This window comes from Phytophthora parasitica (genome assembly GCF_000247585.1).
Source record: "Phytophthora parasitica INRA-310 unplaced genomic scaffold supercont2.23, whole genome shotgun sequence".
NCBI lineage: Eukaryota > Oomycota > Peronosporomycetes > Peronosporales > Peronosporaceae > Phytophthora > Phytophthora nicotianae.
Genome location: NW_008649009.1, coordinates 709709 through 720836, shown reverse-complemented (window position 1 = coordinate 720836; position 11128 = coordinate 709709). Strand labels below are relative to the sequence as shown.

Below are 11128 nucleotides of genomic sequence, written 5' to 3'. Positions count from 1 at the left end.
GCATTCCCGTAAGCAACAACTGATCTGCAACGCAATGCTATGTTGCTCTAGCGCGCGTCTCAGTTCCTGTTTTGGCACTCGTTCCTGATTAGGTGAGGACGATTCCAGCTGGTGCTGTGTTCGCGCCATCTTGCTCTGCTCCAGGAGGACGAAGATTCACGCTATGAATCTCTCCTGCTTCCTCGACGACCGCTATCACTGTCACGCCTAGCGCACTTTAGGTTTTCCGGTCATGAAGAAGATGAACCCATATGAAGCGGCAGTTACACCAGAAATCGTGACGCTAGCCACATACGGCTCCACGATTCGCCCACGTGCCAACTCGAGCCACAGTCGCACCACCAACAAGGAGCGGAAAAGCTCAGATGCTCCGCTAATACAGGCTAAAGTAAGCTCAACTCCGCGCAACAAGATGACGGTTGTCGGTGCCTCCATGCTGCTCTTCGCGTCAGCCTTCGCGCTGGTTAATATGGCTCGGATCCCCGTTTACGATGTGGATCTAATGAGCACGAACTCAATGCCTGTGGCACCATCGACGGACCCCGCGCCGCCTTCTCAGATCCACGTCGCATTTGCTGAGGAAGTGGAAGTCAAGGGTTATTCAGCTATTAGGACAGTGAATACGGCGGCGCTCGAGATCCGGTTGGGTATGACAATTTCATGGGCGACGAATATGAAGACTAGAACGTCCTCGGTGCGCTACGGATTGTCCAAGGACGACCTGTCGATGGTGCAGCAATCCATGGAACCCTGCGAGCAATACGACTTCTGCTCGTATACGTCGCCGTGGCTGCACCATGTGACCATCCCCGGTGACAAACTCGAGCCTAACACAAATTACTACTGTACGTTGTTGTGAGATGAAATTATGCTGAAGCTTGGGAACTGATAACGTTTGTTTGCTGCCATGTAGACCGATGCGGAGATGAAACTGGAGGGTGGAGCGCCGTGTATTCATTCAAGACGGCTGTACCGGTTGGAAATGAGGCCCCGCAGACATTCGGTGTTATTGGAGATCTCGGGTAAGCAACTGCGGCGTCTAATTCTTCTTCATGCAGCGTTTGCTAACTTATACGCTGCCCGTTTCAGTCAAACCGAGTACTCGCAGCAGACCATTCGTCACCTCAGTAGTTATCACTCCAAGATGAGTGCTATCGTCTGTGCTGGTGATCTGTCGTATGCAGACAGTGAGCAGTACCGATGGGATCGGTGGGGAGAACTCATCGAGCCGCTGATCGCCCGCATGCCTTGGATGATTGCACCGGGCAACCACGAAGTGGAACGTCCTTGTCAATCGGATGTGAGCGAGTTCGTAGCGTATCAGACACGTTTCCGCATGCCGTACGATCGAAAGGACGTTCTTCAGCGTCGCAATTTATACTATGGATTCCGCGTTGGCCTCGTGCATTTCATCATCGTGACGCCATACGTCGACTCAACTCCGACATCGCTGCAGTATGAGTGGGTACAGCAAGAGTTCCAGCGTGTTGACCGTAGCGCCACCCCTTGGCTGGTGGTGATCATGCATGGGCCATGGTATAACAGCAACACAGCGCACCAGGGACTCGAACCGCACATGATCATGAAGAATAATATGGAAGACATTCTGTACCGGAACAAGGTGGACGTCGTGGTCGCAGGACATGTCCACGCCTATGAACGTAGTCATCCTGTTTACAAGGAGAAGGTAGTTGAAGACGGCCCAGTTTTCGTCGTGCTCGGCGACGCCGGTAACCGCGAAGGTCTGGCTCCGACATACTTCGACCCGCAGCCGGAATGGTCGGCTTTCCGCCAGGCAGATTACGGATTCTCGCTACTGAATGTGGTTAACCGCACGCATGCGAGCATGCAGTGGTTCGAGGATCGAGCGGAGGGCGACGCTGTCCTTCGCGACACTGTCAGTCTAACTACGTCCAAGTACCGATCCGGATAAAGATCGAGATTAAAAAGTTACCTCGCAGCAGCAAGATTCTTGTCCGCTACCGCTGAGCTTGTTTTACGGGATGCTTCAATTAGGACTCGTGCAGTGACGAAATTATTAACTATTGAAAAGTACGATATCGAAATATTGTTGCTTGCAAACAAATATATTCTATACTATACTACTATTTGACAGTTTTGTTTTATAGAAGAGCGTTTCCATCAAGTTGTGAAATACCCTTCTTGGTTGGTATATGACCTAACAGCATGCTGAAAAATACTCTTCTCTCAGACTACAACAGTGCTTACAACTTCTCAGTTTCTGAAATACTTATGTATCAACGTGCTAACAATGGTTACTAGGATATGACTACGGTGCCGAACGTGGCACAATATGTATTTGCTGCTGCATTTAACGCTAAAGCAGTGGGCGTGAGACTGTCAATATTGTTATGGGATAGGTTAAGTACCAACTTTTGGAAAAGCAAATCGTTTCTAATCTCGTTTAGAAACAGATGACCGTACGTTTGGAACTTAGTAATTGTATGGTTTAGTTTACTTAAGACAATTTACTGAGCTCCAGTGCCAGCCACGGCATAGGAAAAGAGAACTCAACCGGATGGAGAGCTGGGGACGACACTCACTTTTGCATTTGCCGCTTCGTCTGACGGTTAACTACCCAACTACTGCAACTACGCTCAAGATAACAACAAATATACTTAGCTTGAAAGCAATTAGCTATTGTTCGTGAGGATATGATATAATACCCGTAACATTCCAACCAAGGCTCGTCCGTGAAAATATATAATCGTCTAATCCACCAATTAGATTTCTTATTTAGTCTCATTATATCCAATGACCAAGCTTTGAAAATAATCACCGCATTCCTACCAATCCGACCATATCTAGTTGGAACTTTTCGGAATATGTTCCACTCCTTGCAAATGTTTGTATTAAAAATGCATATTCTAATAATATCAAGAGGTTTCCAACCAAGGTGGCAGTAAGCCGTTGTTTCCAAGAAGCAGCAATTTGCAGAGCTGTGATCATGTCTATCGCTTCTTTGGTGCCAAGTAAAAGTAAGAAGGCCTGAGTGGCGGCGATCAACTCATTCAACATGTTTCTTTACTCTAGATGCAGTTCAACAGCTTATCGACGCTGTCAAGACCGGTAAGGTACTTCAAGTATGTGTACTCTCTAGCTCGATCGACAGACAAAGTCCGATCTACCAATACGCGTCTTGCCTATTTCGGAAACGTAAAGCACTGGTTAATAGATAAGTATCCGCAACAAGGGGGAATAGTAAAGCCGCAGCTACAGAATATCCTGTCTGGGCTTGGTGTGTATTGTACCAACCGAGAGGATGGGGAGTTTGAAAAGAAAGCGCCGCCGTGCGCCAAGCAGAACTTAGAAAATATCGTACGCCTGCTCTATGCTGAGACGATCTATGACGATGCGGTTCTCGTCGTGATGATGTGGTATCTACATGGGCACAGTTCAGGTGCAGAGCAACTCGAAAAGCGGCAGCCCTCAAACCTATCTGCTCTGTTGTAATGCAGTTCTCAATGCATTGAAATATGCTGGACTAACGTATACCTATGTCGTGTACCATTCATTCTTTTTAAAAGGGTTGATACGGCTTTATTGCAGGGTATATCCTTGTTCAAGGATACACCCAGCTTCTTAACGTGTCCGCGATTTGCTTTAGTTGCCGCTCTGATCATGCAAACCGCACCATCAAAACGATTTTTTCCTCGGTTTCTCACATCAAGGCACGTTTGCGGTCAATGTGGGTGACGTTGAGGACCTCAGCCTCGTAGAGAATCTTGAGGTAGGCGTATATGTTAGGTACCACCCAGGCTGACAAAAAGGTGGCACGAGTCTTGAGCGGATGGCATCCGAAGGCGCTCGTCATCCGTCTCTGCGCGTATTGGAGTACCCAGTACTACACGTGCCGAGAAGCTCAAGGCACTGCTGTTCACGAACACACTGGGTTTTGTGAACAATTCTATGAACATTAACGAGGATTTTGCGGAGGTCTTGACGGCAACCCCGAAATGCTGTTGCTGTCATCCAGCAGCTCCATCGTTGCTCGAATACGGGATGTTCTGTAAGCACGGGATATCGGAGAAGCTGGGGTACTTGCATGGAGCGATACGATCCGTCGTGCTTTCACTTCCCAATCAGAGATAAGCAAGCCTGATGGTGTCGACTTCCATTCTGGGGAAGTGCTGAGCCTTGTTAAACGCCATTCCGAGCAAAATTAGAGTCCTAATCCTGCAAAACAAGCGCCTGGAGGAGCGACTATTAGCTGTAGAAGCAAAACTGCACTTACCATTGTACTCGGGATCACCAAACAACCAGATATATACGCCTGGAAGCCAGACTGAAGCGGCGCAGGAATCACAACAGAGTCAGCAAAACTGTGCGTCCAAAGAAGAAGGGCTCACAGTCGCTTTCGGCAGTATGGTACGAGTGGCTCACGGCTGACCCACGTTTATATGCTTCACGGTCTGTTAGAAAGACAACACTGTACGAGTTTAAACACTGCAGGGTATATGATGTTGTTTTTTACCCAGTGGTTTTACGCTAGATACAGCGTCTCCTGTATTCAAAAGTTTTATCTCTGGGCGAGAAAGCACAAATCAGCACGCTGTCCTTCTTGAAGATCCACGGCGGCAACAGCAGGTACGGAGTGGAAAGCAAGCTCCACAAGTCTGGGAAGATCGATGCACACATTGCCAAGTTCCAGGATCGTGTCAAGCGGGTGGAGGGGGAAGTTGTCGATCCTACCCCCACCGTCTGCGCTGCCTCACTTCTTTTGCTTTAATCTCACGCAGAGCTAGCCCTGTAGCAACAGATGCACAGCGCAATAATGTATCGGCGCAGAAGCTTACCAGATCAGCCGCCATGCATAATCACCCAAGATAACACGACTTGATAGAATGGTGTCCCATTTCGCGCTCTAAACCATTAATAATATATTACAAGCCAATCTGCAACAATAAATTAGATGGCGCATAGTTACTCGAGTAATGGCAAAACAATCAGTTATCAATTATCTAAGAATAATCTTGAGTGCGCGGAATACCACCGCTCTGGACTTGTACGCTTCCAGTAGTATACCGTTCGCCCTGCCGGGTCACTTTACATTGTAGGTACGGTCTTGAGAAACGGCAAGAGCGAGAGGAGTAGGCGATGTGTCTTGGGAAGCCGTACAGCGCACGTATGAGTCCGGAGGAGGTTATGTCACCACAGGATAGCCGACGTTCCACTGCCGACTTTGGTGCCGTTGCTGGGGGGATTGTTGTTTGGAGAATGTCTGTCGGACCTGAGTGAGAAGGGATTTTTCATTTTGAATACATTATGTATATTCCCGTGGAACGGTCCGCGGGTGGCCCACTCGTCACGGCTAAGTCCGATTTTAACAGACTTTTTTTAACCGGTGATGGTTGGAATTCCGGTCAAACAGTTGAAATTTTACAGTATGTAGTAGCCTATCATGGGGACTGGAATGAAACCTTACAATATGATACGGCCAGGAATCTGCAGTAATTTCTGCCGCCAGTAGAAAACAGTACTGTAGTACTACTACTATTATTAGTGTATCCAGTAATTTGGCGAGTTCGATTTCTACTATTACTACAGCAATCAGTAGCTCGGTTTGAAGCTCTGATACTACTGTTGTAGTGCTGGTGATATCTAGAGGCAAATCCATCTTGACCACCATTAGGAACTGCAAGCGAAATAGAAGGCAGCTTGCTCACCAATCAGTATGTCTATCCTGTGGATTACCTTTGTCTTCGTCACGCGACTAAAACGGATGTTGCTTGTTGAAGGCGTCACAAGGACCCTCAACCATGGTTGTATTGCTGCTTAGATCAACAGTTGCTCCTTTTCGACTGCTTCTACGGGCTGCTGTCGGTGATCCTTGTGCGCTTACCTCTGTTTTTGATTCAAGCCTCGGTCATTCTGCAGTCTCCTTTGCAACCCTCAGATCGCATCTTCAGCCCACGTAAAACCGTTTTGCCTCTGTAAGCGCACTTTCACCGACTGCAGCAACTTTAAATTGACGGTAATGGATCCGTGCTCGATCTAATCCCGGCCCGATCATCACCTCTGCTCAAACGTTCTGTTCGATCCCGACAACATCACAGCGCGATACGCAAGCGGCAAACATTTAGAATACTTTTTTTTCTCCAAATACTATGCGGTGTAGCGAATCGCAAGTTTGCTAGGGGTTCAGCACTTCTTGGTTAACTGGTGCGTCAAAAATTGTCAAACCTCACTGCCTTCAGTGCCGCGACGTTTGCAAAAGTGCTATTGGCCATAAAATATGACGGTGGCGAAGACTCGCGCTGATTGGATCAAAGTTGTCTTGAGAATGGTGAGGGTACCAGCAAAACGAATTCCCCACACTTCAGTAAATAATACGCTCAGACCGCTACAATGTCAGCGAGTATTCGATTGTGCGTAAAGCAGGGGTGTCTGGCACTAAGGTTAATCTCGCTCAATTAATACAAAATCATATATGCTAGTGATGCATTAACGCCAAAAAGAAAGTTGTGAAACCGAGTATGCAAATACTGATATAGTTGCTATTCACAGAGACACGCTTGGTGGCATGTAAAGACTGATGCATCTTCAAACAAGACTATATGTAAGGGATGGTGACGGATGCTTAGACGGAGATCTCGTAATACACCAACACACTCGAAATTCTCCACTGCTCTTAGGAAATGTCCGCGTTTTGGGCCATGAGCATTATGGTGATCGGGGATGCACGCGATCTTAAGGTAAGATAGAATTTCTATCTTAGTGGGGATGCGTGGAAGGGCTTCATCAAGAACAGATTTGAGTCTTGGAGCACATCTTATTTGAGGTAGTGAGGGATTAAGAAGCATAATCTCCCTAAAGTCTCTGATAGGTTATGTTGGCATCATTTTGACCAATCAGCAGTTAAGAAGAGATTGAAGTCAGCGAAGCGTCGCTAAGACGTCCGTCCACATCAGCTGACGTCGAATGCTAAGAGACATCGAACCGACACCCCGAAGGTAAGGATTAAATTGAATCTCGAGCTAAAGCGTGCTTACAGCGTTTAGCGCTTACCTCGTTTCAACAACTGCGGTTCCTGGAACGAGACATTTTCCAGCTGATACACATCGTTGACCAAGACTTGAACTTTGCCATAGGATCTTGTTGCAATTTTACACTCGCTTACCGGTGAGTTCTCGCTCACCAACGGGCGCGAAGTCATCATTGACATTATTTCCTCATTGTTTCCTTGAGTCAGAGCAACGTATTTCAGGCTAGCGAGGTATAGCCGTTGTTACACCACCCATGGTTGTGTGTTGGAATACTCTAACCTCCGATGGATTAACACATCTGCTTGCAGCTTTGCTAACAATGCGGTTATACGATTGTCTGTCGATATTTTAATCGGCTAAAAGATACCACTCATTGCTAGCGCATAAAGAGTGTAACGAAATTTTAATGTGAAGACCTGCTGTCGCATTCGAGAACAAAAGTCCCGCCCTTATTTGCATTTGATTCTAGCATTTAAATCATTAACATTATATATTATACTGGCCAAAATAGCTCGGAGAATAATTTTGTAACCCTTTTTGTGCCATATATCTAATTACATTAGTCTTATAGGGTTGGCCCAGGGCTGTATTGTCCCGGGCACACTGCGCTGTCACATGACCAGCGTCAAACGATCAAAGTGGCCAGCGAGCAGTCGGGTCAGTCGCGCGACAAGTCTCCAGCTATCGGTCCTATCATCGTATACAAGTGCTAGGAGCACACAAACTATGACATCTTGAGCTTTCCAGTGTCCGTGGGACTCGCTGCCGATAAGATCAGCCCAACAAACTCCGCCATCGCCAAAACCTTGGGTCGCGAGGCGTGACGGTACAAAAAATGACCTTAAAACCCGCGGAAGTAAGACCATTACGGTGAGAATACATTGAGCGAGTGCGATAATTGATGAAAAAACTTGCTTTACTTGGATACGCTAGAGTGCCATTCGTACTCGCATGTCGACAGCTGATCATGGTGAGTCTCACTTCGGGGAGTGAAAGAGGGCATTTTGCTCGATCGCCGTGTATCCATTTGTGCCCAACGAAGTGGGTACATAGTGACAGGAGGGAAAATGCTACATCGATAAATCAAGATTCAGTGTTCCGCTTGGTCAAAACATAAACCTCATGAAGATGCGTCAATCCAAATGGACATCGGGTTCGGGACGGGCAACCTGAAGCAGGATTCCTTATTGGCCGCTTGTGTTTTTGAAGCGATGCAAGGTTTCCACAGAAACCATCCCACAGGAGTGGGGGAGAAATTAATGCAACCAGAAAAACGGTCCTGTATCCGAAAAAAAATGTCCTGCAAGTTAGGAGTATTTGTAGGACCAATTCATGACTTGTAGGACATTTTTTCGGGTGTATTAAGGATATGCTTCCCAATTTGTAATGTCTAGATGAGCGCGATAGCGCTCCAGACCAACTAAGGTGGGCGGGCCCAGCGCCGAGCTCACTAGCTATGAGTTTCTGCTATCCTTTAGAGATTAACACAAGGAACTAGCTTCACTTTGCGCGGGCAAATGGCTGGCTTTATTTGCGGAGTTAGCTCTGCTCACTGCTCGGCAAAATGCGGAATGATCTTATTTATATAAGTGCAGGACCACAGTCTGGTAGATTCTTCCTTGGCCGACTGTTTGATTGTCAAACGCAGGTGGCTGGTGAGAGAAGTCGTTTTGGATCTCAATTCTCATACTAGCGAGCCGCGAGCTGCACTCTCCAGCACATCCTATCTTTATATCGCGAGTGAAGCGAAGCACAACTCACTTTTTTGTTTTAGTGGTACCCTTCTATATAATTAACTCGCCTAAAAATGGTGAATGCACCTAAATTTAGGACATTTTGTAGGACGTAGTTGTAGGACCTTTGTTTTTGGATGCAGGACCATTTTTCTGGTTGCATTAAATCCACTCCTCACTTCGGATGCTGTTTTCTTTTGCGCTCCAGGCACACGCTTGTCCGCAGTGAGACTTGCGTAAGGATCCCCTGTACTTGAAAAACGACGAGCTGCTCCATTCCCATCCCAACCATTAAGTTTCAACGTTCCAACAACAGGAACTTTGTCTTGCGGACGAGTACATCTTCTGGTCGGTTTGTCGTCTGCGGAGTGGGGGTGCGGCACTGGGTAAGTTGGAATCTCTTCCAGGATATTGAGGGAAAACAGAGCCATCTATACTCTGCCTGCTTTCCGCTAAAGCTTCGCTGTATGAAGCGTACTCGACAAATCCTGAAATATACGTCAGGGGTGAGGTAATGAAGCCTCAACGCGAGTGTGGCTACATCCGGTAGCGGCGGGAGAAGAATGCCTTCTAGCGAAGAGAGCAGCTCATGTATGCGTTGGAATTTTTAGCTTCAGCGAAAGCTGGTGAGAAGCTCACTGACATCAAACCAGTGGCGTTTGGCAAAGGATAACACAGAGAGGCACTTTCCGAGAAGGGCTGCACCTTTCAGCAACCGTAGCAGTTTCTATCGACACGGATGCAAGGCCTCACCGCGTCTTGCTCTTCTCATAGATTCTCAGCCCATCTCGTGTAGGCAGCAGTGGTCAAATTAGACATTATCAACAATTGTGATGTCGGTGAATAGGTTTCCAGTGCGAATCATTAAGGTTCGAGTCTTTGGCCAGCTCCTCCTCCGAGTGGTCCGCGAGACGCCAGTGTAGCCCTTGTCAGCGATGCAAAAAGCACTTTTTTTTACTCGCCAGACTCTGTATTGTAGGATAGAAGAGATCGCGTGTCTTGCCCGCCACGACGTCACCGCAGTGTAATTACTCGTCGCTATTGATGACACCTGCTGGAGAGGCGTAGCGACTCACTTCGTGATTTCACGGGATCGTCTTCGCTCTCACTACTGTGAAACCCTTTAATATACTCGTCTACGCTCACATGTAAATTGCTTTGGCAGAACAGGCCCATGTGACTAGGAACACGAGTTTGCAAGCTCAAAAAGAAAGAAAGCGCTTTTGAAATCCGACATTCGAATCTAGCGCACATGTATTTCGCGGTATTATGTGAAATCATTATCTATCTCCCGTTTGGAGCTGTTGGTGAAGTCGCTCACATAAAGAAACGTTAAATAAGTTTTAATCATCCCAGCACTTATACTCGAGAAACAAGGGTCACTTGAATCGTACTTAAAACGGGGATGTTACAAAAAAAAATGCTTGGTGAGTCTTGGAGGGAAATATCAAACGGTTCAATCCGCCATTTCCAAATTCGGGTTAAAACACACAATCGTAAAACTAAAGGACCTTTTTTTAACAAGTCGAGTCTTGTACAAAACAGCTTCGATGTATGAATAACAGTGGTTTTAAAGAATACGTCGTTCTTTCACTTAAGTTCATTTAAGCGCTTTAAGTACAGCTATTTGCTCGACACAGTCACATCCGAAAAGACCACTGTCGTGTGAATATTCCAATGTACTGTAGTAATGAAATACAACAATCGTTTATAGCGGGCAGGCTTGTAGGTGTGGGCAGCATCTAGAATGACGTCGTGGTTATTAGTTATGGTGCACGAACGTGACCCTGAAGGCTAGTAACCTGTGCAAATAGCGCAATCACAGGTAGCCCAACCGGGTCGTACATGGAATCACTTCAGTACTTACTCCATTTTTTTTAGGAGTAGTGCCAAATAGTAGTATCTCCTACACAATCAAATAGCAAAGACCACAAGTTGAGACCTGTTGCTCGCGTCCTGAAGTTATTCCATACTTGAGCTGGTAATTTAGTAGCATCTACACGACCGTGCTCACTGCTCCTTCAAGGTGCTGATGCTGTTCTTTAAATGCATCGGACCGGGCAGAAATCATATCCCGCTGGAATGCCAACAAAGAATCCCCCAGTAGTTGGCCAGGTTGACGGTATTAATCTTCTTGACACCGGCTTCCACTGCCCTAAACGATTTGTGTAATAGGCTCACTGTGTTCCCACTACTTCGGCTTACACGTTAGAGCACGTGTATGAGGAAGCGTAGTTTGCTTAAACTTAGATTAACTATACTTACGTCTCGTAAGTATAGATTTACTTAAATAAGAAAGCAAGAGCCGATTTACCGTAAAATTGAGAACTGTTATTTATGTTTTGGGTTTGGGTTTCCTCCTAAAGTGATGTTCTAAATGAAAGGTAT

General features: G+C 46.6%; 3 protein-coding genes across 3 annotated transcripts; 2 read left to right on the top strand and 1 right to left on the bottom strand.

The window, feature by feature from the left end:
- The first annotated feature begins 16 nt into the window (after window positions 1–16).
- PPTG_10898 (hypothetical protein) lies at window positions 17–2107 on the top strand. Its single transcript, XM_008906399.1, has 3 exons — window positions 17–845; window positions 914–1022; window positions 1090–2107. The coding sequence occupies exons 1-3, from the start codon at window positions 233–235 to the stop codon at window positions 1931–1933; spliced, it is 1566 nt and encodes a 521-aa protein (XP_008904647.1). The 5' UTR covers window positions 17–232; the 3' UTR covers window positions 1934–2107.
- A 1575-nt stretch (window positions 2108–3682) lies between these two features.
- On the bottom strand, window positions 3683–3835 carry PPTG_22801 (hypothetical protein; the record flags this gene model as incomplete). Its single annotated transcript, XM_008906398.1, has 1 exon — window positions 3683–3835. One exon carries the CDS (start codon window positions 3833–3835, stop codon window positions 3683–3685), a length of 153 nt encoding a protein of 50 aa, XP_008904646.1.
- Window positions 3836–6677: 2842 nt separating this feature from the next.
- PPTG_22800 (hypothetical protein) lies at window positions 6678–7831 on the top strand (the record flags this gene model as incomplete). The annotated part of the gene is made up of 4 exons (XM_008906397.1): window positions 6678–6716; window positions 7016–7143; window positions 7579–7664; window positions 7755–7831. The coding sequence occupies 4 exons, from the start codon at window positions 6678–6680 to the stop codon at window positions 7829–7831; spliced, it is 330 nt and encodes a 109-aa protein (XP_008904645.1).
- Window positions 7832–11128: the final 3297 nt, after the last annotated feature.

What these genes read in the sequence shown, in the direction of transcription:
- PPTG_10898 (XM_008906399.1), top strand. Translation starts at nt 233, where the DNA reads ATGAAGAAGATGAACCCATATGAAGCGGCAGTTACACCAGAAATCGTG. An exon ending in GCCTAACACAAATTACTACT is followed by an intron (nt 846 to 913) that starts GTACGTTGTTGT and finishes GCTGCCATGTAG; the next exon opens with ACCGATGCGGAGATGAAACT. An exon ending in GGTGTTATTGGAGATCTCGG is followed by an intron (nt 1,023 to 1,089) that starts GTAAGCAACTGC and finishes TGCCCGTTTCAG; the next exon opens with TCAAACCGAGTACTCGCAGC.